The following is a 26200-nucleotide window of genomic DNA, read 5'->3' on the forward strand; positions in this document are numbered from 1 at the left end:
ATCACCAAGCCATTGAAATATTTTTGAGGGTGTGGCATTTTTTTTTTTTTTTTAGAAAGGAGCTCACTTTGGAAGAAAAGAGGTGCATTAACTTGACCTTATGTCATCAAAGGCACAAATGGGACAAAACAAGTATTTTTCTCTTCCTAGATTTAACCTACAAAAGAGAAAAAAGTGATTGAAAAAAAAATCTGAGAAAGCAGAAAAGAGAGTTTGAGGAATAAAATCTGGTAGAAGAATGTGTTATATGCCAGACATTGAGAAAACAAATATTACCCCCCAAAAAACTCAACATCTGAAGTTACCCATGGAACCACCCACATTAAACCTACTATGGCTTTAAAAAAATAGTTCAAGTATCCATACATAGTTTAAAAGATAAAACAGAATGAGCATATAATACTAAATTTAATACACAGTGTGCTTGGCTAGAGATGCAGTTTCCTCTGGACCAGCCCCTTGCCCTATTCGACACAAAGAGTGAGCCTGAAGGAAGGCCACGAATCGCACCAACAGACCAAAGGAATTCCAGCCACTGTAAACAGCAGAGCCACGGGAGCCTTTGCCACACTACTGAAGCATATGATACAGCATGCTGAAGATCAATGAAGCTACGTGGTTTTCTTTGCATGCAAAATTTGAACACAGGTAATGTTAAGAGAAGAAAGGAAATGGGAAGGCAGATTCGGTCCTGCCGTTCCACGTAGTAAAACTTTCCCAATTCAAATATAAGTCACACTGTGTCCTGCACAATTCCCCCTCCAAACCTGCTGAGGACCCCAGACTAAAAAGAGAAAATGCACAAAAGCGTACAAAGTTGATTTCTATGGAATTCACTCCATCCTCCTAACTCCCCCCGAACCATCCTAAGTGCACTTATCTCAACTAGGGTGAGATCTAGGGGTGATGAAAAGCTGCAGAATTCTGCATCAGACGGGTAAAAAGTGAATATAAATCTCTCCCACCAATGGCATTGTTTTGTTACTGAGGGTCTCAGGATGTGGTGAGATGATTACGTAAAAGGGAGTTTCTTACGTTTTCCTTGGGGATCTTATAAAACGAGGTATTTTTATTCCAAACTGAACATATTTTACTCCTAAAATCTAGTGGCTTCAGAAGCTAAAAGAAGCTTAGTAGACAACAGAATGCTTTATAAATAATAAAATACATGTTTCTTTTTCTATGTTTTTGGTGTTAATAGCCTCACATAGAGCTACTTATGTCACTGACTTACATAATGATAAGAAATGCTATAAAATACCATTTTCTCACCACATGCTTTCCTTCTAGTGATGTGATGCTCTTCCCTGGTTTCATCTGCCACCTACACGAGAACAGTTCCAAATCCCTATTCTTTACTTCTCGTGTGAATCTTAGTCCTGTACTTTCAAACTCTCACTAGAAATTTCCAGTTAACACCTTGAGCTAAACAAGCAATGCAATTGGGTTCATTACTACCCGTTTTTTACTACACCTGACTTTGCTATATTTTGCAATGTTATCACCATAATCCCATTAACAAAGACTCAGAACCGTAGATCATGACTAAGAGCCTTCTCCTTATTTCCCAAAGCCAGTAACTTCTGAAAGCCTGTCCCTTCTTCCCTTTCAGTCCCCTCAGCAGTCCCCCTGATACACCTTCCAAATCATTTCTAATGAGAGCATACTCAGACATTTGCCATAACTCTTAAGTGATAATCCCAACTTTATCGTTCCACACTCACCGACAAGTACCATATACCCGCCCCAACACCCCCAACCGTCAAACATATTCTAGATGATGTTTAGAGATCCCCTACAAACTATCAATTAAAGTTCCTTCCAAGCCCTCTACCACCTAGTTCTACTCTGCCTTTCAGGCTTTATCTTCTCTTCATGACAAATACTTAATAGAGAGTCTAAACTATTTGATGTCTCTTGCTTACTGATTTGGGCTTTCCTAATTTGACACAATTCTCCTGCTGCTCTTTTTAGAATATCCTCCCCTGTATTATACATTTGAAAATCTCCCTATTTCCTGATGCCACTTCTTCCACAAATTTTTCTGATAACCCAGGCAGAAGGGATCTCCTCTCCCAGTGTTCTGCTATTCTTAGGGCTCTCAAAAGCACTACAAAACCTTGGACTTTAAATATGTGTTTTTCTCTCCTTCAGGGCAAGAACTCACTCACTTTTCTTTGTATTTCCCCACAGCGCCTACCAAACTGCTTTACACACAACAGTCAACAAGTACATGTGAAATAAATAATAAATAAATCTCTTAAAATTCATAGTGCCACCAGTGACCCAATGTTACAAAAAGAGTGATTTTAACTATATCATTATTCCACCTTATCCTCAACAAATACCCTTAAGGCAGTTAGGGGCCAATAATTCCTATTTTACAGAAATTCAAGAAGCAAAGAGATTACTATTTATGCACAGAACATTCTTCTGAGTATAATTTAGCCTGTAAAGTTTCAGTAACTAAATCGATGCCACCCTGTTGATTTGTGGCATATTTCTGCTGAAATGGTACTTCTCTTGCTAAACTTCCCTTCCAGCTTACTTCAAAATACCTCTAGAACCTGACTCCATCAAGGCAATCTTCTAGAGGTGAGAAAATGTACAAGATCTTCTCTACAATATAAGTTTAAGAGGTCATTCTGTGCTCCGCAAATTGTCAACACATGCTGAAATCTAAACTACAGAAAGATAATTTATATAAACTGACATATATATGGTCTCTTAGTTTAAAATTTACTCAGCTTCAGAGTAGGGGCGGGTATAAAAAAACCTTTAATAAGCCCTTTAAAAAAGGTATTGATTGCAATCTACCTGGAAAGAAAGAAACCAGCCCACCGCCCTGAGATATGAATACATTTCTAAGATCAGTTTATAGCAAACTGGGGATTAATTTTCATCCCTAACCATAGTTTCTCTTTTGTTTCAAATCGGAAATAGACAATTACATTTGGCCCTGTGAGCCAACTGCTGCCTGCTGCCTACTTTTCTAAATAAAGTTTTATTAAAATATAGCCATGTCTATTCCTTTACATACATAATCTGTGCCTGTCTGCAACTACAAAGACAGAGTTGAACAGTTGCTAAAGAAACCATATGGCAGCCTAAAATATTTACTATCTGGCACAGAAATACAGAAAAGGTTTGCCAACCTTTTTAAACTGTGCAAAATTATACCTCTTTTACCACAAACGTCACTTTCAAGAATTCACCTTTAGGAAATAATACAAGTGCAAACAAGAATGTTCATGTTGCAGCACCATTCTTCATAAAAGAACTGGCAAAACCTCAATGTCCAAAAACCAAGAACTCATTAAGTAAATTATGGTACAATAAGAATACTAGGAATCCACTAAAAATTATGATGAGTTTTTATATTTATAGACATAGGAAGATAACTATAACATATTTGAGTTAAAAAAAAAAAGGAAGTCACATGTCCATAATCCCTTTATGTAACTAGTATCTCTCTCTACATTTTTCTGTAAACATAAATGAAGATGACTAAAAAGATGTTAATAAGATGGTTCCTTGGTAGCAGCATTCCCGTTATACTTTCTGTAGTTTTAAAATCAGATCTACACACCAAATATAAATCCTTTTTACAAAAGCTATAAAAAAGTTTAAATCTACTAAAAATAAAAATCAATGTGCAAAATTTAGATTCTGCATTGTAAAGCACTTTTTCAAAAATAAAGTGTTTTTTGAAATTTTTTGATTTGGTGGGAGTTTTGGTTTGGTTGTTGCTATTTTGGGTTTTCCTTTTTGTTTTAAAAAGAGAAAGGCTCTTAGACTTATCAATAACCTACATAGCTATGAATTGGCATCCACACTATATGTGGCGACCTCACTGTTGGATCAACGAAGTCTCTTACAAAAGCATCCATGGGTTAGGAAGAAGAGGAGAGGTTAACAGAATAGCGTCTTGATGGAAACGTATTAATGCAATCAGTGTCTTGCTTCTGGGTTACCATAAAAAGGTTCATAAAGTACCCAAAAGCCACATAAGATTTTAGAATTATGCTGCTCAGTGACTGATTCTCAGTGAAGAGAAAGAAAGGAGAGATTTTTTTTCTCCCACCCTCATTTTCTTCAACAAAAGCAAGCTTCTGCAAGATTGGCACAAGTATTTTTTTTAACTAGTATTCCAAAAGGCCAAGTATGTACATGATACAAGTATTAAGAACTCTGTATCACCGTTGTTGAAGAGATACTAACTGAATACTGCATGATGCTTGCAAACTAATTACAATAGGAACTACAGAAAAAGAAAATGCTAATAAACACCAACACAGTTCACTCTCTCTGTGCCAGACTTACAGGCATCATTTCTAAGCCCTATTCTATAAATGAAGTAACTGAGGTTCAGAGAGTTTATAAAAATTTTCCAAGGTCACATAAAGAATCGATAAATTCAAATGCAGATACATCCGGCTCAAAATCTGGATTTTTTCCACCATGCTAATGAAACAGAAATTATATTTCTAATGAAGTATTATATAAAATCCCAGTATAAATTTAGCAGGTGAAAAAACTTGAAATTCCTAGTTTACAATGACGTAACAAAATTGCCGTGTCAATAATTTGTTTTACAAATAATTTACTTAAAATATTGTGTTTTTTACACTATTTTCTCAGTTAGATTAATCTATATTCTCTCATCCTTATATTTATACATATATGCATATATGATATGTATATGTCTTTTACAGATATGCTATACCATTTTATAATATTGAGCACAAAAACTAATATTTTCAAACTGAAATAATAGTCTGGATACATTTGCAGACACAGATTCCAGTTAGACACAAAACTGTGACTGATTTTTTTATGACTTTTCTCACAGTAAAATTAGTTCACTGCTAAGAATTAAACAAAATCTGTGCCCTGAAAATTGACATATGAAAAGCTGTACAATGATATAACTGTAATTTGCTTTAGATTTATATTTACCCCAATTTGCCCTTAGATATATCCTCTTTTAAAGTTACAGGGATTAGCTTTTCCTGTGAATTTTGTAATAACTGAATAAAATAAAAGATACTAACCCTAGCACACTGTGTGATTTAAGAAGTAGCTATGAAATTAATAGTTGTTAATCCTCATTCTTCTACTCTTAGTAACAGGTGAACATAAACCTCAAGCCAAATATTTACTTTAGATCTTGAGATGCAGTATGTTCATTCTAGGGTTAACCTAAAGAAACTAGATGTTAGGCAAAAATAACAATAATAATCAATGAACATCTATGACAATATTAGTGTACTACACATGAGAACACAATTACTTTTGATAAAAACATAATCCATGATTAAAAACCAACCTTAAAAGAAGCACATTTTGCTCAACAAATAGAGAGGTATAAATACTATTAGCTTTAATGTGACCTAAATTCCACAAATACAAATGATACTCACGAAGCCAGAGACAAAAGCTGGGGTCTTAACCTATAAAATCTAACTTCGAGCTCTATTATCGAGTGCTAATGATAATGAGTATAATAAGGCAGGAAGCTTCAATTCAAACAAATGATTAGAGCTGATGATACTAAGGTAAACAGAATCCAACAGAACTGGGTTTACCTCTTTGCCTTCAGCCTACCATTAGCCATAACTGATATCATGGAAATAACAGTATGAGTCTGACATCCATGAAGGCCAACCAGGTGAGAATTTTGCAGAGTGGCCAAAACGCAAGACTTATGACAAAACAGATTCTCAAAAAGAAAAAGAAAAGAAAAGAAAGTTCTCTGCCGATGCTTACTATCTCCTTTCCTATAGATAACTAAAGAAATTAAAATACTTTTTCTAAACTTATCCCCTTTCCAAAACTTCGAGCTTCACAAGGGAAGCTTGCCACAGGCTCAAAGGAAGCTACAGTTTACTGAATACCTAGTAATGTACCTGAGCTTAACATGTGTTGTCTCATTTCATGTTCCTGACAAATTCTCAAGCTACGTGTTCTTTTTCCCATTTTAAAGTTGAAGAAAATAAAGGTTAGCGATAAAGTGACTTACCCAAGGTCACATGACTAAGTGGCAACATTAGAATATGAACTCAGGTCCGATCTTTTAACTCCCCACGAGAGTTCTACAATGGCCAACACTAATGTCTGCTGCAATGGGAACAGAAAAATGCTGAAAGGACAAGTATTAATATTTTAAGAAAGTTTGATTTTTAGGGGAAAAATCCTAAACCGACTTTAATTTTCTTATTAGGGAGACATATTAGAGTAATTCCATGCTTTCCCTTTTGGATTATGAAGGGACAATTTTAATCAAACTGAAAAGGGCTGAATACATCCACAGCATCCTTGTTATAATCAAAAACTGCTTCCATGATCAGGATAAAAAACATATTTTTAGTAAATGTAAATGTACATGATAGGTTTTTTCTTAACTAAGCACTGTTAAGTTTTTCTACTATTTAGGAAAAAAATAATTTGGAAATTGGCTATAAGGAAAAAATTATCCAGCACAAAATAAGATTGATATTCTACTGGAAAAAAATCACTAAAATCACTAAAAGAAAACTTCCATCATCACTTTACTACAACCAACAGCATAAAAAGAATTAAGCTGAGTTTTCTCTAGAATATAAGGAAAAATACCTAATAAATTCATGTAAAATTTGAAGTGACCAATCTATATATAAATCTTGACTTTGCTATATATCTGATTGCTTGTTGGTTTAAGACCTCCCATAAACAATGTGAATGTACCTGTTCATAAAGAACAAACCATCATACAGCCAGTATCAATCAGATTAAACTCAGGAGGTCTATCTTGACAAAACATCCTTTTACAGAAATATATAAATCATGTACCAAAGACACTATAAAATGGGCAAAAAGACCCACCTATGGTTTACTTTTTTGTGGTACATTCATAAGATAAATTTCTGTTACATGCCATTTTTTTAAAAAATAACTTATCAATGGAAAACTATCTTAGTATATCTGCAAGTTTTTCCTTATATGTATTTGGTAGTTATCAAAGTGTGCATGCACGTGCAAGGCAAGCACACATACACAATTCTAAATATGTATATACATATACATTATTAAGAGAAAATGACACATCATAAGAACATGAAAACAAAGTATGACGGTTTGAAAGTGAAAACAGAAAGGCAATTCAAAACTAAAATTCAAACTATTAAAATATCTTTTCTTAAGTAAGCCCAAGGCAATCCATATTTCTCCTACTCATTGGGAAAAAATCAGAAATGTAAATTATTTTTTTAAAGTCACAATGCAAAATCATAAGATTGTCCCATACATCCACATTTTAATGTTATAAATTAACTTGAATCAGATCGAATCATGAAGCAATCCTGAGTGTTACATGCACAATTACAACTGGTCAAATCTTACACGCCCTAATCAACTGTAAGCCTGAAACAACTGGAATAGTGAATGAGAAAGCTAGAGTTTCCCCAGAGAGGGACAAGGTAGGAGCAATCTGCAAAATGGATATATCTGAGATAAGTGCAAAGCCTGAGGCTGTCCTAAAACCCTGAAGATGCTCACGTGGTTTCGCAACAAAGTTCCTTTACAAGATCCACAACCCAGATGACTACACTTTTTACTGCCCTATTTCCAGAATTCCTGATTTTTAAATCACACTGGAAACCTTTGGCTGCAATTGAATTAGAATGGTTCAGTTTAGCCCTTCTGAATGACAAGGAAAAAAAAAAAAGCACCATACTTAAGTTTGTTTTGTTTTAAACTCAGACCTTCTGCATTCCAAAATTGTATCCCTCTGACTAACATAAACCGTTATTACAGAGAAATGGTTAAAAAACAAAAAAAAAACAACAAAAAAAAACCCCCACCAAACCAGCCAGTGAAAAGGAATGAGGGAGTAGTAATGGTAACATACAGTACCATGAGCTGCAGTGGCCTCCCAGTCAGTGGTGCAAGGTTAACAGATCACTCCCGGCCTTCAGGCAGACAGCAAAACACAGCCCGGGGAAGGGGGGTGGGGGGGACAAGGACCGAGGTTGGGGGAGGGGCCCTAACTCGGGCAGTTTACACAAGAAGGCAGCTCAGCTCCTTTCTGGCGCATTTCTCCTCTCTATCTCCCAACCTCTTTGCATGTGTCTTGTCATATTTTCTTCAGCTGTTAACTGTCCAGACTGCAAGACTTTAAACAGCCACAGTTTAGGAAAAAGCGAAACCCTTCTAAGTGACCATCACAGCAAATCAGCTTCATGCTGGTGGGTAAAATTTTCCAAGGGAAGTGTTCTTCTGATAGTTCCTGAGTCTCTAAGTCACCACCACCCCCACCCCCACCCGCCACCACACACTCCCCTAGAGGGCTAAATGCACTGTGGCAATAAAACATTCATGCAACTTGGAATTTTAACACAATGCCATTTCCCTAGTTTAACCTGAAAGGAATGCACTAGTCACAACAGACTACATCATCCTGCCATTAAACCCTGCCAAGGAACCGCTTTTTTGGCCGTGCTGGGCCAGCTTTGACGGGAAAGGAGTACACAGACCCACACGCTGAGCACGGAGGGGCCACCTCTGCTTCCTTAGACTCGTCCAGCAACACCCTGCTCTTGAACATGACCCCTGATCCCTCGCATTGTGACCTGCTTGTGAGGCATGTGTCACTCTGGAACTTATGCAGAGCCACACACTGTGCAGGCCATTTGCTGCTCTCTCTCAACAGGACTTGGGCCAATGCCAAAGGTTCTTTCTTATTATTACTGATACTATTGAAAGTCTTAGGTTTAAGTGCTGGATGCTTTTTCCTTAAATTGTATAGTGGTTTTTCTTCCTTTGTTTGTTTTGGATTTTTTAAAAAACAAACCTTGCAATTGCATTCATAATTAGGTTATGATTACTGACAAAATGGTTTGCTTTGGGGACTACTTATCAAAGCTGCCAGTTCTTTCCCATTTAAGTGACATTTAATTTAGACTTACAAAAGACAAAAACAGAAATAATTCTGATTTCTCCTGAGAATTTTAAAGAAAAATTAAAAGGTGTTCAATTCTACAACAACCACACTTATTAACCATTTCATGTGGCTAAAGTACAAGCAACAGATTATATTTCATAAAAAAAAAGGATTTATTGATTTATTACTTGTGCACATTTCTACCTTCCAAAGAATGTAATTGACAAAAGGGAACAAGAAAAAAAACCACGTGCAACAAATGAAACATTAAAAACACATGAAAAGTTTTAAATGTTTAAATTTTAAACGCTGCTGTGATGCCAATTAGGCCCTTTAAAAACAATCACAACAGTACTAATTTTTAAGTTACCAGATACCATAATTCTGTCCCCCAAACATCCCTTTTATCTTTATCCTCAACTTCTCTCCTACCACTGAAGTATCCCTTCCATATTTCTTTTTTCACTTTTCTGATTATTCATTTTCTTTTCTAATCTTTAACTATTTTCATATGGGACACTTTCAATTTCAACCTTGCCCTATTATTCTTTCTTATGATTTATCCTCTCTACTGTAGTCACAGGCAGTTCTAAAAAGCAGCAAACCCCTCTTTGCCATGCCCCTGAATTACAGCCAGGTGAAGTGTGATTATCCTTGCAAAAGAACAGAAGGTGTTCCAACTTCAATTTCCCGGAGTGAAGGAGCCATGCCTCCTTCTCAGTAACAAATGCAGAACATCTTATTTCCTCTAAGAGAGTACCTTAAAACACAAAATGATGATCTCTAAGCAAGTTAACATGTACATATAAAATAAAACCAAATTGTCTTTAGAGTAATTTTTGTCTCCTTAGTAGCTGGAATTAGTCTTAAGCCCTAGTTAAAAGACTTTTTTCCTTTTTCTTTCCTTTAAACAGACATTATCATGCCTTGAAAAGTCACTCTAATCCCTTTACCTTAGCCAAGCCATGCTAATTCTAGATAGGACAGCCGATTAATTTTTTTAAAAAAGAATTATATTTCACTTAGTGGGGGCAAGGGGTGGGAAATCAACCCAACAGAGAAGAAAAGATTATCAAAACCTATGTAAAATATTTCCATTTCAAAATGTAAATGCTAAAACCAAACTGTCATTCTAATCTATATAAAACAAGGCAATAAAAACATTTGATTTTTTCAAATAATCTGATTTATTATCAATGTATGTTCAAATTTCAATTTTGATGTTACTAGTGGGAAACCTAGTAAAATTAAAGGCAGCAAAACATGAAGCCATGAGATTAAAATTAGGGGATAATTTCTATTTAAATACAGGCAGATACACTTTTTGCTTATATCAAATTAATCAACACAGTGATCCCAAAGTATTTTGAACCAATATACAAAGAAAAGAGCGAAGGTCTGTGTTATTGCACATGTAGCATGTTAAACCCTCTCATTTGTGATACACTTCTTCTGAAGAGCTCTGGAACTCAGATATATCACTAAAAGAAGTGAGAACCAATGTCATTTTTTTATAAACAAATGTCCACCAATTTTATGATTCGTTGCTGTGGTACAGTGATGCATCATTATGAGGAAATCATATTTCACATGAAATTCTGCCATTACAATTAAGTGGAATCAGAACATAGAACCCACTAGAAAAGAAAGTCAAATCAATACGTCGCTGAAATGCGAAAAGTTGCAAAAATTCAAGTTTTGCAAAAATATTAACTTATTTTGGTGAATACATGTAAAATGATCAAATCTAGGTGATTTTCATTTTCTTTTAACCAAAAGTAAATTTTACTATGTTAAATGACATTTAAAAAATACAAGTTTAAAAGTTTTGTGAGATAACTTTTAATTACTAGAAAGCAAAATAGGTGAGACTTTTCTCACCAACTTCTATTACAAGGAGCACAAAAACGCACATGTTAATTTATTCTCCTCAACAAGAGTCCACTTGGAACTGAGACTGGCTACATCAACTACCACTACCCCCTACGCAGGCAGTTAACAGACTCTAACCCTGCGTGAGGGCAAACCTCAGAGGTGACGAGGTGAAAAAGGAAAGATGTATGGATAAAAGAGTGAAGAAAAGAAAAAGGAAAGAGATGGTGTGAGATGAAAACAGACTGAAAGAAAAGCAAGCAACAGGAAAGAAGGGGATGAGAGAGAAAGAGAATGAGAATGAGCTGGGGAGGAGTGAAACGGAAAGAAGCAGGGAAAGGGAGAGAAAAGAAAGGAGAGACCAAAAGAAAAAAAGGGATGGCTTGGGGAGAGAGGAGGAATTGGAGCCCTGAGACACAACAGTTGATCAAGCAGCTGGCCGGAGATGCTAATTCAGCGCTTTAACAAATCAATGCCACTTGAAAAGTACAATGTGAGCCCTCACTGGGTAGATGTCAAGGGACTGAGAAAATGCATTCTCAAGTATTTCACATTAAGAGGGAATAATGTGTTAATTTATAACTCTTCACCCTATACACTTGGATTATCTATCTGTGTCAGCGATTTGACTTCTTAAATTTATCAAAAACGCACGCAAAGGGAGGCAGCTTCAGCTTCACCACTGGGAAATGGAGGTTTAGGAAAAGCCAGTCCTAGGATTGTACTGTGGTTCTTTTCGCTTTCCTATGTGAGCTGAAGTATTGGCGGGGAGGGTAGGAAAGAGTGAGAATCTGATGGCAGAGATCTGGGGAGGTGGGGAACTCCTGGTCCAGATACTAACACAACCAAAGAAAAGGCTTTCTTGGCCTGTGGTTGATTGCATTAGGTACCATCCGTCAAAAGTGACACAAAAGAGAAGGAATAACTTGAATCAGCAACCTGAGCTGCCATCATCAGAATTTACTTTACGGAAACTTACTTAAGTCTCTCAGCACACCCAGCGGAAGAGAAGCTGCTGACAACTGGATTGTAATTAAACAGTACTCTTGCAAAGCCACTGCAGTTCTTCAGACAGAGCTTATCAAAATAGGAAGGGAAGGGAGGGCTAAGATTATTTTATTTGGTTAGCTCTGAGACAGGGAGGGTAGATGTTGAAGAACTGATATTATATCCCAGCATTCAGGAGATTAATGTTTTTTTCTTAAGAAAAACCTAAATTACAAATTTGAGGAATTGTTTCCTAATTTTTCTTTAATGTAAATTTAGCTAACTTTTAATACAATGTTAGCAGTTTCTAACCTGTGGGAAAGACTCTTAGCAATTTTGCTGCCAAAATTAAAGCAGTATCAAACTTAAGTTTTCAAGGTGCAAGCTTTGTCAACATGCAAAGGCTAAGTGTGTTAAAATTTTGGAATAAATAGAAGAGAATAAGTTTCAAGAAAGCATTTCAATTAAGATCACATCTTCAAAGATATGAAGGGGGAAAAGTGGTTCTACATATACAGAATTAAAAAATGACCAGATTGTAACTGTTCTAAGTTTTACTTTAAGTCTGCTTCAACTACACACAGCAGTATTTTAAACTGTGGAGGTATTTTTATTTGCTAATCATATAACTGCAACAGAAGCAGACATTCTCTTATTTTGGGGACATTCGTATGTAAATAAATGTTGATGAATGGAAATGAAATGCTATACATGATGGGCATTGTTCAACATTCAGTTTAAAAAACGGCAAAGTTACCTCATTCACTGAAGCTTAAATCTCTTCCCTTTTAGAACTAAGCACAGAGAAAGACAATAATGAACCTTCCACCAGTTTCTACTGGCTAAACACTGCCTCACAGAGATACTCATGACAGAAAACAAATGTTCCCTCAACCTTATTTTTTGCATCTGTTTTATGACATGGTACTACACAGAGTCATTTTTTAAATGAATGTTTGATCAGAAACTGAAGGTATAAGTAAATAGCCAGAAATATTACAGCTGCACTGAACAAAGGGTTAAAATGTCCAAAACAGTATAATTATTTAGTGAATATATTATTTTTCAAAGGAGATAATTATTAAGGAATTTCCTAGGTCAAGACCATAGACCCAAAAAAAAAAAAAAAAAAAAGACCATAGACTACACTACTTTCCCTTTTCATAAAATCTTAGGAGATAGAATATATATTCTAGGCAGCATGTTTGCAATGGGAATCATATTGCATGCATTTCAAGGGCCTCTATGCCCTGAGAGTAGGATTTGTCCTATCACTAGTTTTTGCATGAATTACCATTACTATCTATCCCATCCAAACCACCCCCCCTTAGACAATCTATTCTTATCATTATAGTACCATTAATCCCATTCTCCCCTCCCCCCACCCCCACCACACTCACCTAAGGGGTTAAAAGACTTCAGTACATTTGTGACTTGTCAGTGACATATAATACCCAGGTCCTTCATGCAATCAACTTTTACTTGACATGTATTTGCTCATCACAGGACCCGCATTACTACTGGGAAAATGAAGAAAAACCTAAATTAACACTTGACATTCAATATGGTCAAGTCCTTAATTGGCTGGGCTTCCTGAGAAAGCAATTTTCTATTCCCCAAACTGTTCGCGTGTCATGTGTGGAGTGCAGCTCTTGGCCATCACTGCTGTCCCTCGCTCCCTCTAATGAGAGCAGATGAATTAGTGCTACGTGACACGATTTGAACAGGGCTTCTTCCTCCTCCCCTCCCCCCAATCTTTCTCTTACACCAGTGACAGCTGTGTAGCAAGGGAAAGAAAGAAAGAGAAATGCAAGAGCAAAGAATCCTGTAAAGGATGATCATTTTTTTAAATGAACCTTAAATGTCTTGTTGAAACTCCAGAACAACAGGGTCATTTAATTGTGGAGGTGGGGAAGGGGGTTGTTACAAAGATCAGGGGAATTATCTGGCTATGGTTGATTTGGATTGTATTAACTTCCAGCATGTTTCTTCCATTCCTGGCTAGTTGAGGTATTAGATTGCACTAGTCTAATTAAAATGGAATTTACATCTACTTAAAAAAAGTTTTTTAAAGGTCTGGAGAATGGGTCAACTAGAAAAAAACAAAATAAAACAAAACAAAAGAAACAGCATGAAATGATTATTATTCTAAGATAAACATACCTCAATGTTAAGAAAAAAGAAAGTCCTTTCAACAAACGTTTAGGGCATGAAGAACCCACAACATTAAACTGTGTTTAGTATACTCTGTTTTAAAACATTTTTCACTGTCTGAACTTAATGCTAATCATCCTATTTTAAATCATTTTGTTTAGTTCCCTTTAATTGCTGAATTCCTGCAGCAAAAATTATTTGAACATTGATTTCGTTCTATGATTTTGGAGAGAGAGCATATATTCTGCTTTAGATGTGCTTACCTAGCTCAATAAGAAACAATTGAATGAACGCATGAAAGGAAAGCAGGACAAAATCTGCTCTATTCAAAGATACTAAAAGGTAAATTGAAGGGATTTCTTTGAGTCTTCCCTTATCCATTTTGAAACCAAAGAGGAAGTAATTTTGAATGCCTAAGTTTCTTAACCAATCCGATTAGGACCAAACAATTTGGGGAAGGAAGACTCTATGATACATCACACATTTGGTAAAGTAAAGTAGTCCAAAGTACATGTGTAAGTGAAAATAATTAGTAAAAGTCACTAGCACCTTAGCACTTTGGAGCTTTATTCATTTTTATTTAAATGACAGCTAAGTCAAAGATGTTCCCTATGTACCAGAAATTATATCACAACTATACTGGTGCCACAAAAATCAATGTAAGTATGCAAAATATAAGACTATTTCAAGTACAAATCCCTTGCCTCAAATAAGTAGCTTAATCATTTATTAATTATTCTTATATAATTTCACATATCATTTAAATAATATTTCAGTAAGTCTGAATATATAAAAACATGGTGAAACCCGCTTTTGCACTATGTTTAATGTTATAACTTGAAACCAAAAAAGATATTTCCACATTTAATATTTGTAGGAAAACATAAAAGGAAATGATTTTACATTTTTTCTTTAAAAAAAGTGAATTCATAACAATTTTAAGTATTGTTACACTAACTAAAGACAAACTGCACCACATTTTTGGAACACCTTAGATTTTCAAATTTGTTGGAATATTATTCATTCCAAACAATAGGAAAACTCTAAAACATGAGTATAATTTAGAAGTATTTTCACTGAAGCAAAACGACACAATGGTTACAAACTTTGCGTATTATTATTCCCTCCTATGGCCAAAGCACTGACATTTCAAGTATCGTTAAGATCCTTTTTGAAAATACACTGAGACAGCTTGTGAATGGGCATTCTATCAGGTGTTTTAAAGAAATAAATAGACAATTTGGTATTCTGGAAAAGTAGCTCAGTCTAATACATCCAGTTAACTGCTACAGTAGCATTATCATCACTGAGCAACAAAGGGCAGTGTATTCTGTCAATAGTTTTAGGGTGACCTTTGCAATGCTGACTAGTCCGTCAAGTTCCATCTCTGAGATGCAAGGTAAAGACAGGGATAGTTTATTAACTGAGGTAGGAACTAAAGACCAGGAGCCTCCAAAAGGATAGGCATTTCACATTCAGGAAATGGGGAATTCCTTTCCTTGAGAAGCAGTGTACCATGAGATCAGGCTGAACAGCCCATATTCTTTCGCAAAGCATTAGGCTTCCATGATGTAAAGATGCCCAAGTACTAGAAAAGCATCAGCATATTTTTCTCCCTTGGCTACATTTTTAAGTATTGCAATTGGTAAAACAGGATCAGTGAGTTGAGCTCTATAGGAATAAAGCTGAAAAAGAATGTTGACATCATCTCAGAGCTTTAGATTGTGATGAGTCCTGCTTTATTTGGGGTAGTGTCCAACAACATGCTAAGAGGATGCATTGACAGAATTTAAGAGGGCAGCAATAGTGGGTCAGAAAAACGACAGTACTGAACTGAGAAATTTCTTCAAGGATCACCTGTAGAAAATCAGCCTTTTTAATTCAAGAAAGGTATTTTTTGATTTAAGAAAGTTAAATGTGACTATGGCAAAGTGACATGCTTAAACTTGATATTCTCTTAGGGATGAGCAGGCTTTGAAGCTCATAATAAACTCAAAATGGTTCTGTGGAATGTTAAGGCTTAATGTAGATGGCTGGTGCCACTGTCATGCCTATACAAAACTATGTCAACCTGGAAATAACTGCATTAACAGCTCCGGGGTATTTAGAATGGAAGGCTTGCCCTTTTTAAGAGTTTAACTTTGAACCATAAGAAGACGCTGCATTAAGTTTCTAACTTGTTTAAAACAGCTAAAATTAAAATACTTATTCCGGTTTAGAAAGGTATAATGTTTGCCACCCACTTAGTTCATGTTACCTTCACATCAGACCAGTCTCAAAAAGTATAAACACAGAAGAGAGAGAAATGATTACTTTAAAGTAGCCTGGCACATGGAACAATAAAACTACACCAAATAGAAGGCACAAATGTTATTTTATAAAAATTAATAGCATCTGAAAGGGTGTATTTTTTAGTCTCCACTCTTCACCACCCTCCTTACCTCAGTACTTCCCTCTCCTTGTCTTAAAGACATTTTATCTCATTCCCACTTGAAAGGTTTCTGAAAGTAGTAAGTCACAGCTGTGTTGACACTGAACTTCTTGAACATGGCATACCGACGTCATTATGACAAACTTACAGATGCTTCGTAACAAGCTGCACCAGTCACTTGATTTGAAATACCTGACTTACTACAAAACAAACTGTTAATCTCTGGTCTTTTCTCCAGTTCAACTCTTCTCAGCAATTTTGGAAGCAAACCAACAGCTTGTTATGTTTACATCAGTGATGACTCCCTTCTGATTGGTGTCTGATACTAGCCAGTGATGCTACTCAACAAGACCCAAGACAGAACCTAAGCACACCTAAAGCCCTGTTTGCAGATCATTTTAACAAGATGTTCTTGTTTCCTGTTCCCACGAAAATCAATAACAGGATGACCTTCAATTTGAAATTCAAACCAATTAATTACCTGTTCTGTTGAAAATGTTGATATCTGATTTGCCTGGAGAATTTCAATTATAAATAGATTATTTCTTTTAAAGAGTCCCTTTAAAAAATTTAGATAGACATTGAAAATCTAATCTTAAACAATATAAATTGTTTTTTTTGAAGTCTGTATTAAATATTGGCCTTGCACAAATTAGTATGGGGAAGTTTTCCCCTTGTGGTCCATCTCCTCCTCATGACATTATAATCAATTGCCTGGCAAATTATAGCAATCTCACAAAGATTCAGAGACAAGAGTCCACTGCTTAAAGGTGAGAAGAAAAGCTTTTTATAGTTGAATTCAGCTTTTCATCGATATCAATGACTAACACAAATCATGGGATTCTTTTCAGAATTTAGAAATCTCCCTTTCTTTACTCTATAATTCTAAAATTCTTACTTTTCTAACCTTTATTAAAATCCTTTGACCAATTTTTATTTTGCTCACATTTTATTTTTCTTTATATGTGGGTCATAAGGAGAAAATCCATACATCAAAACCATCAGCACCAGAAATACATTTACTAAACTTTTTTCAATTGTGAAAAAAAAATAAAGAATTTGGTTCATCCCAGTGGGGAATTCCCAAGATGAATGATCACATGCAATGAAACTATTATCTTCATCCATTAAAATATTATCTAAAACAGAGGTTTCTCTCTGGCAGCCAGTAGGCTGAATAAAGCCTGCAGATGAGTTTTGTTTGGACCACACACTTTAAAAAATATTTGAAAAGGTTGCCAAGATTTAAAAATCAGGAGATTTCACATAAAAATCTGGATTTCTGGCTTCTTATTAAAAAAAAGAGAAGAAGAAAAAGAAGAGAATCTTGAACCACTGGACCTGCATTCTCACCTGGCAACAATTGGCTGGAGCTAAGAAGCTGCTGCTACTTCACTGTGGTTGACACAAGAGTTTTCTGGTCCACCACAGTCCCCACCAGACTGACTCCACTCATTTAACTTACCTTACCCTCCACATTGCCCTTTTAGGCAACTCCTGATCTTTAAAATGGCATACTACTCCAGAGAGAGTTTGCAGAGTTTATGGAAGAAAAAAGAGGAGGCTATCTAAGAACAGAAATTTAAATATATGTATTTCATGGGCTTACACAATGCAAGACAGTAGGTAGCAGATTTTATTTCAAACTATAGTTGTTCAATAAAACAAATGCAAAGCAAACTCATTTTCATAATTAAAAGTTTTTAAAAAGCAAATCCAGGACTGATGACCTCATCTTACAGTGGTTCAACATTTACACTGGTTTTGAATTAACCACATTCTTCTCTGCAGCCCAGAAAAGATGCTCATGTCAAACCATTACTCAGATCTCCGCCCATTTTGTTCAGATGTTAACAGTTCTGTACTTCCTTTCTAGAAAGATTATGTATTTAAGTGAAAACTGACCCTAATATCAAAATAGAATACATCTTCAAGGTAAATTTTAAAAGTCAACATTTAGGATGCATGAATATTATAACAGCAAATACTCATCTTTACTGGCTCCACATGTATGCCACAATCTGACATTTACACTTATATTAAATAGACATTTATGCAAGTTCAAATGACCCCAAAAGTCATGGCATATTTCCTTAAAAATGATTATTACCTAAAAGCAGATGTCTATGACAAAGTCACCATATATTTCTATTTGCTTTTTTTCTTAACTGAAAGCAAATGCAAAGGAAAAAAATCTTTTAAATTTCACTTTTTCCAATCAACCACAACAATACAGTGTTTCTAACTATTAGGTTTTACAAACAAATTACGAGTACCATATTTAACAGAAGAAAAAAAAAACCCCTTTTTGCTTCATCCAACTATATTAACAGGCAATCGCTGATGTACTATACAGAAATACACTAAATAAGCTATCATCAGTCATACTCCAACTTATTAAAAAGAGTAAATTTTAAAACGAGTTTAGTATAGTGGTCTGAAATTATGTTTCATCATTGGCCCACATTCTTTAAAGATTATTTTTTAATTAGGTGTTTCCTTCCTAAGAGAGAAGCATTTTTCTCCCATTTTCACCTTAAGAAAGTAACCCTTGAATATATGCCAAGTTTACTTCACAATCAGACTTTAATCCCCAAATTCTCTTGATTCTTAACAACTTGAACAACTTTAAGTAAACAGTTCAAAAAATCATAATGATCATACTTCATTCCTTAACTCCCAGTTGAACAGGAAAGGAAAAAATGCTAAGAGTATGAGCTCCATAAATACAGTCCTTGGCCCAATATCTGAATGACAGTATGATATATTCCTTATGGGGAACATTTTCCTTAATATCCATCATGTTTGAAATTTGAGCAATTAGAAGCAGACACCTGGAACTCAATTATTAATCTACCTCTTCCCACCCATTTTATACTTCTTTTGAAACCATCTCTTACAGTACTTCTTGAAGAGATGATTCTTTAGGATAACATGCACATAAATGTTCACATTATTTTCTTTAAAACAATTTGGTATAATCTAAGACTAAACTTATTCTCTTTCTTCTTTAATTGTATAGCTTTGGAAAAAATTAAGACTTCTCAAGTTAAGTAAAATGGTAATAAACAAAAATTAAAACAAGAATTCTAGGAAAAGTATAATTCATTACATCCTTGTTGATTTGTTTATTATAATATTTTAGAAAGGGAATTTTATGGGGGGGGGGGAAGCACACAATTAATTCCCACCCATGATGACCAAAGCTTTAAGCTGGTCTGTTCAGGTTCACAGCATGGCAGCTGACTGCAAATACATAAAGCAGTTCTAGAAGACTCCTGCTTTTGTTATTTTTATTGACACGTTGATGAAATATAAAGCGTGAGATAATGAATGTTTAATATTATTTAACCTGTGTTCTTTGAGGATTAAAGAATTGTGCTCACTTAACTCCTTCCTTCTTTCTATTAATTGCCAATTTCTAGAAAAGGGTATTTTAAACTAGGCTTATGCTGAAGCTCATTTCAGCACTGTACATTTGTTTAAAAAAAAAAAGAGAGAGAGAGATCAAAAGTACAGGAATCCTGGCGCATATGAAACAGTGGGCTATCAGAATACTCAGAAGGCAGGCACCAGTTGGTTTATTAAGAAGTCATTAAAAATAACTATTGGTACAAGTTAAAATAACCAACTTATCACTGTTACCAAAAGGGTGTTTTCAATATAATGAACATACAAGCTTCTCTGGTCATGAGAAAACCTGGAATATATTACATACACATGAATGTAGCCCAGGATGCAGGATATCAGATGGGCCTGCTATCAACAGATTAACACTTCATTTTCATTACTCTAATCTCACCACAGGTTGTGAACACTCTTTTTCTTATTTGAACAACAATGGTGCATGAAAAACCAACCTGACAGGCAGGGAGGGTTCATTAAATGCATAAGGCCTTTATTCTCATAATACATCTCACCTGTATAAAGCCAAGGTTTGAGCTTCCAGTCTGGCTACTGAAACAAGCTCTCCCAGATGTTAGATTTCTCTTCCTATCCTTACTACTTAATTTATAATAAATGTCAAAAGTAAAGTAAAAACGAAAAAAATTCTTTTCCACAGTGAACTCTGTTTAGTAGATTATAGGACTGGTAGCATATATTAAAATTTATTCAGTCCCATGATTACTTTTCCTAAATTGTCCAAGAAAACAAACAAACAAAAATGGCTGGGAAGGGAAATGATGAGACTTTTGAAGTTTGGGTCGAAGAGTCTCATCTTGGTATCTCTCTCCCTGCTTAGTTCTAACTTATTTGAAGAGCACTGTAGGTTCTCACCAATTGAAAATGGCAATTCACAAAGTAAGAGTCAATCGCAACTACTTCCCAATGAATGATACTGAGCACCAAAAAGCTATGCTCAAGAAGCAAAAAGACTACAAAGTATAAGGAATCACTACAATGAGATTCCTAAAAATGGGAATTCCTTTTTAGAGTGAGCCAATCCACATACTCACTACATTTGAGGCAGCCATTACAAATCCTCAACAAACCTAGAAATAAATCACTTATTTCCCACATCGAACCAACAGACAGGTATACACTTTCTGCATGTCTGCATTACAAGCACTTGTCAATATAAAACTTTTACTATTTTCCAGAGTGTAAGTCTTTCCGTAAAGTCTAGAGCCAGACTTTGGTTTGGATTCTTTCTGGAACACTAATAATACTTATACCTAAAAAAGAAAGAATAAAAGAAAAAGTGGTATTAGATAAAGCAGTAGATAACCTAGCTACCTCCTGAGTTAGGTTCTGAGATGAGATCAACAAAGAGAATGTTTGCAGGCATTCTCACCCAAGGGATACTTTCATGAATGTGCTCAGTGTATAATTATTTTCCCACATCTTACAAGTGGCCTCCTAGTCGTGTCCACTGCCCTCCAGCACTGGCAGAGGGCACAGTAGTGGGCAGCTTTCTTTACCTATGCCTGATTAGGTGCCCCAAATAGCCATCCTAATGATTTAAGTCAATTAAATCTTTCTTGCTTAGATCGCAATGGGAAAAAAAAAAATTACTAAAACCCTGCTAATGGAGGTTCTCATTTTAATATTAGTTTTGTTATTACATTAAGCCAGCTGAAAGTAATTATTTGGGCATGTAAAATATTCATTATCCTGAAATTTTTATTTTGAACACCCCCGCCCCAGTTCAGAAACTCTGATCAAATATGAGTCCTAAAGAACTGTCTAAAGAACAAATAGCCACTAAAAGATACCTTAATAAAGTTGAAAAATTCACGACAGTCACACAAAAGCACAGCAGGTACAACACTGAAAGCTATGTCTTTCTCATATAGAATGATATTTTTTAATCTTGTCAACGTTAATAATCTCTCTGCAATGCAAGGCAATAAGAGTTAAAATTTATTAAATATAAAACAGTAGTGAATCCTCATTGTGTTATGTGTACTGCATGTTTTAAATTTCAATTTCATAACGTCATCCATTAATATTAGCTCTGCCATCATTTCAAATCCTTTTATAAATGTTTCAGTTAATTCTTACTAACTGCAGTTTGTTTCAGAGTCATATCTTCAACATATTGAAGGAAAACTTTCCACGTTTTCCTCCTAAGGTAATGCTCTCTCTTGTGTGGATGGACATTTAACTGTACAAAATGATAAATCCAAGAACTACATAAAAAAAAAAAGAGTAATAGAAAAGCAAAATCTCTTTTCTGCTAAGTACCTTCTTACACTGGCGAAGGATCGAATTGAGCTGCCTTTCAGCGCCTCTGAATGATAAGCCTGGGCCCCTGGTTACACGTTTTTATCACGCCCTTACTTAAAGAACCCTAACATAGCAAAATTCAGGACAGTCCTCCTGTCAGCACTTATACATGGAGGACCACATCTGATGGTGGCACCTCTTTCCCATACCTCTGCCGGAATGATGTATTGGCAAAAAGTTACCACGTTCAATTATTGTTACGTTTCAGGTACATTTCAATTCCTTCATATTAGGGCAAAATAAGCCAGTGAAAGTAAGGAAGAATTCAGAAAAAGAGGGATGAGGTGAATGAAGAATAAAGTGAGAAAGAATTTAGGTCTATGGGAAAAGGAATAGGAAGAAAGAACAGACTAACCACATTTTTAGGTCATTGAGTAAATTGCTGTCAACCGAACAGAAATGAGACTTAAATCATACCCCTCTCAACAACACACAAACGCTAAGACAGTAGCATCATAACACTGCAGTCCAAAAATACTGAGTGAATAAGATGTCAGATATGCTCAAGAGAATTAGGGTTTCAATGAGTAACTTCCCATTGTTCAAGATTATTTTCATTTTCTTAACAGAGAAATGAAAAACTGATGGGCTTAATTAAAGAAAAACAAAAGGATATTATTTTGTTGTTAAAGGATCAATTCTTTTTTTTTTGTTGTTAATTGGAATGATGATTAATAAGCTGAGAATTTTATTTCTAAGCTAGCCAGTTTGAGTAATACATTGTTTTTCCACAAGCAATTCCATTAAGGAAAGCTCTGTGAATGAAGAAATGATACACCACTCCCTTTCTTCTGATCGCTGACTTTGTGGCATGAAATGCTACAAACATTTGAACAAATGCTACAAAAATATGAACAGAATGACACTGCACACTGTCCTCACCCAAATGAACTCCAGTCATAAATTTTTCACCTTAGGGTTTGAATGTATACTATGAAATGTGCTCGGCTTCCTACAAGGAATGTAAAAATTAAAAAAAAAAAAAAAATCAATACTTTTATTTTTCCTATTCTCTAAACTGTCTCGTAAAAGGTAGTACAGGTCATGCTCAGTAAGATGAGAGTATTTTGTATGTCACAGCCCCAGGCATCATTTTTGGGATATCATATGCACACATTAAAACTTCTAAGAGCTTGAGTTGCTCAAAATGTTTTCATCTTATTTTTCTCACCTGTTTACTAGTTTATCTTACAGGGAAAAATTCCCTCTTTTACACAACGTTTTGTTTATATGTCAGGAGATAAAGGCTGTTGTTATTCCTGAATTATGACTCTTTTCCTTTATTTCTCTAAAGCTTAAAAATAGATGTCAAAGTTCCTTAAAAGGGTCTTTGAACTCCCTTCTCCTTTCCCTGGTCCTTCAGTAGATGATCACCAAGAGAAATGTGGAAGCCAGCTGCTTTTTGGGAAATAAAAATGGCATCAGCTTTGGCAGACAAGAAGTGAGATCAATCATTTTCTACAATCCTAACACAATTTTCTTACCAAGGCCTAGAGAAGGGTGGTTATGTAGTGGCAAAAAACATAATCATGAAAGGTACGAGAGGATTTTCACATGGTGAAGAATTCAGTCCGCACATAACAAACCAGGCTTTAAACCTCATGAGAAAGGAAATCTTGGAACTATTATATCCCATGTTCTTTAGACAATAACAAGCAGAGAGTCTCAGAAAAAATTTCTCTCACTGAAAAAGTCATCCCATGATTCACTCTTTTCTCCCTACTACCATAAATTCCCTGACAACACTCCGTGGGAAAAAAAAGGAATTAATTCTTAGATCAATTCAAACACTTATGATTCAAATTATGGACACAAGCTAAAAGCAAATTCCAGTTTCTTCTCTCATTCCTTTTGATATATATATTCTAATCAAGAGTCCCAAGTTGAGAAAATACCTCTTCAGCTGTACAGAGTAATTAGCTATTTATATTTACAAGGAAAATCCTCTCAAAGCTTTGCAGATTGATAAGGGTGGAGGCCCAATATAACTTTATCTACGTTAGAGTGTGTAATGCATATAAGGTGGGAAGGGAGAAACACTAAAATTTTTGTTTTTCATTGATGTGGATAACACCAGCTCACTATCTGTAACGGTCTGTTCCTTTGGAAGCAGCTCCCTGTGTCACAATGACCTAGCAAACTTGAATGCTTTCACTATCACTAGAGTCCTTGCAATCCTGCTGTGGCTGTGACCCATTCACTTTTGCCCCAACTTCTCAGAGATGCCTTACTCAGCATCTAATTAGTTAGGGAGGATTTGCCGCTGCTCTTAACCCCGACACAGGAGTGGGAGGATGTGCTGCTGTGGTAGCCCAAGTCTGTCCTGTCACTACATTAATCAGATTTCCATAAAGGCATGCATTAATAATAAGATTTATCAGTGAATGTTAAGATATACTCATAAATATAATTATAAAAAAATACCTACAATTATAGATAAGATATCTACACCTTTAGGGATTTATTTTTCAACACTGGTTACTTGGCTCACCTTAGCAAAAGGCTTTACAAATCATATAAACACAGTACCAGTTTGCAGATGACAGAAATATAAGAAAAATAATTTCAAAATGATCACCTACTATGTTCAAATTCACCTAACGTATCTTATTGAAAATTGTGCACAGGTTTTTAACATATATCTCATACACATTTCATTCTATGTCAACGCTTCACTTGCATTAACATGTACATAAATACCATGTATATGACCTACCACTTTTCCACTGCTACTTTCCCAATGCCTTACAAATTAGACAGTATCTGTTAGGTGAAGTCCGTATGCTATATATAGACTTCCACAAATACCTGTCTCTATGCTACAATTTGTATTTTAACAATTACCCGAATATTCCTATTTTCATTTTAGATTATTAGGATGAATGATAAGAATTATATTTGAATATATGTCCACAGTTAAAAGTTCTAAATAAAACCTATTATCACTCAAATTAGAGAAGGGATCTAAACAGGAGGTAGCAGCAGCCTAGCAATTCAACAGGCTGAAATTATATGCCTCCTAGTATAATATAAATATTTATTTTAGCATCACAACCATAAGTTTGGTCAATTTAATCCTTTTTTTTAAGTAAGACTTGATTACTACAACACACCAACTGTAAGAAGGGAAGTTAAAAAGGGGGAGGGAAAAGTTCAGAAACCTAGGGATGGATGATGCCTGGCAATGAAACTAATTTTCAAAGACCATTAACTATCAACTGCTTTACTCAGGGCTCTGATTAAATAAGAATATACATCCAATGTTAAAAGGGATGTCTATATGAGTGGGATCAAGTTTAGAATAAAAATGTATTGTACACACTATAAAAAAGAATCAAACCAAGATATATAATGAGGAATCTAGTTTATAAGAAAAACGGTATCTGTGCCTTTTAAACTATTAGTGAATAAACATTCAAATTATTTGGGGGAGAGGGGTAGAAAGTGAGACAAAACCACCATTTCCACTTTAAAGTATATATGCAACAAAATGAAACTGTGTTTGCCTATAAGTCTAGAAAGAACTAAGAGACTACTGGGAGAAAAATTCATATCGAACATGCATTTAAGTGGATTCCAGCAACATTATATATTTCTTATAATATATTTTATTTATCATTCCTCTGAAATGTGTTAGATTTTATATTAGTAAGAAAGTTTGCTTTACCCTGTCATATCTCTGGTGAGCAGATGCTCTGGTATTAATGTAAATCGTTGATTTAATTTTTAGCTTTCCTGGTTTGCCCCTCACCTATCCAGGAAATTATTTCTCTGGTGATAACTAACACATCATGCTAATGAGAGAATCTAATGCACAATAGAAAAATGTCACTACTAATAATATTTGCATGAAGTTAAATAAAGCAACTGTAAGAGAATGTCAGACAGTTGTTCTTTAATAAGACACAGTTTCACAATGAAATTATGTTGTTAATTGTGTTACATCATTGGGTGAATCCTAAATTACTACATAATGATGCACAGAGTCATTTATAATTCTAACTCAGTATTTCACTCATGTCTGAGAAGAGACCTTATTAAGGGATCTACATTTTATTTGAAAAGGTTAAATATACCTCACCAATAATAAAAGGAAAATGCCTCTA

At 35.1% G+C, this 26200-nt stretch overlaps 1 protein-coding gene across 31 annotated transcripts in view; it reads right to left on the bottom strand.

Annotated features, from left to right (window-relative positions):
* The window catches only part of BNC2 (basonuclin 2), a 399821-nt gene that overhangs the window by 245890 nt on the left and 127731 nt on the right, over nucleotides 1-26200 (bottom strand). For 2 of the 31 annotated variants that reach the window (XM_011365318.2, XM_023533700.1), the window contains exon 1: nucleotides 7894-8277. The exons of 23 other annotated variants lie outside the window; for them this stretch is intronic. In XM_011365318.2, coding sequence (XP_011363620.1) covers nucleotides 7894-7896 — 3 coding nt within the window. In that variant the 5' untranslated portion in view covers nucleotides 7897-8277. Of the gene's footprint in view, nucleotides 1-6022; nucleotides 6121-7888; nucleotides 8278-13179; nucleotides 13300-26200 lie in introns of those variants that run through there. 6 more of the 31 variants (XM_023533707.1, XM_023533705.1, XM_023533708.1 and 3 more) reach the window with 6 other exon arrangements.

This window comes from Pteropus vampyrus, unplaced genomic scaffold, assembly GCF_000151845.1.
Source record: "Pteropus vampyrus isolate Shadow unplaced genomic scaffold, Pvam_2.0 Scaffold109, whole genome shotgun sequence".
Classification (NCBI taxonomy): Eukaryota; Metazoa; Chordata; class Mammalia; order Chiroptera; family Pteropodidae; genus Pteropus; species Pteropus vampyrus.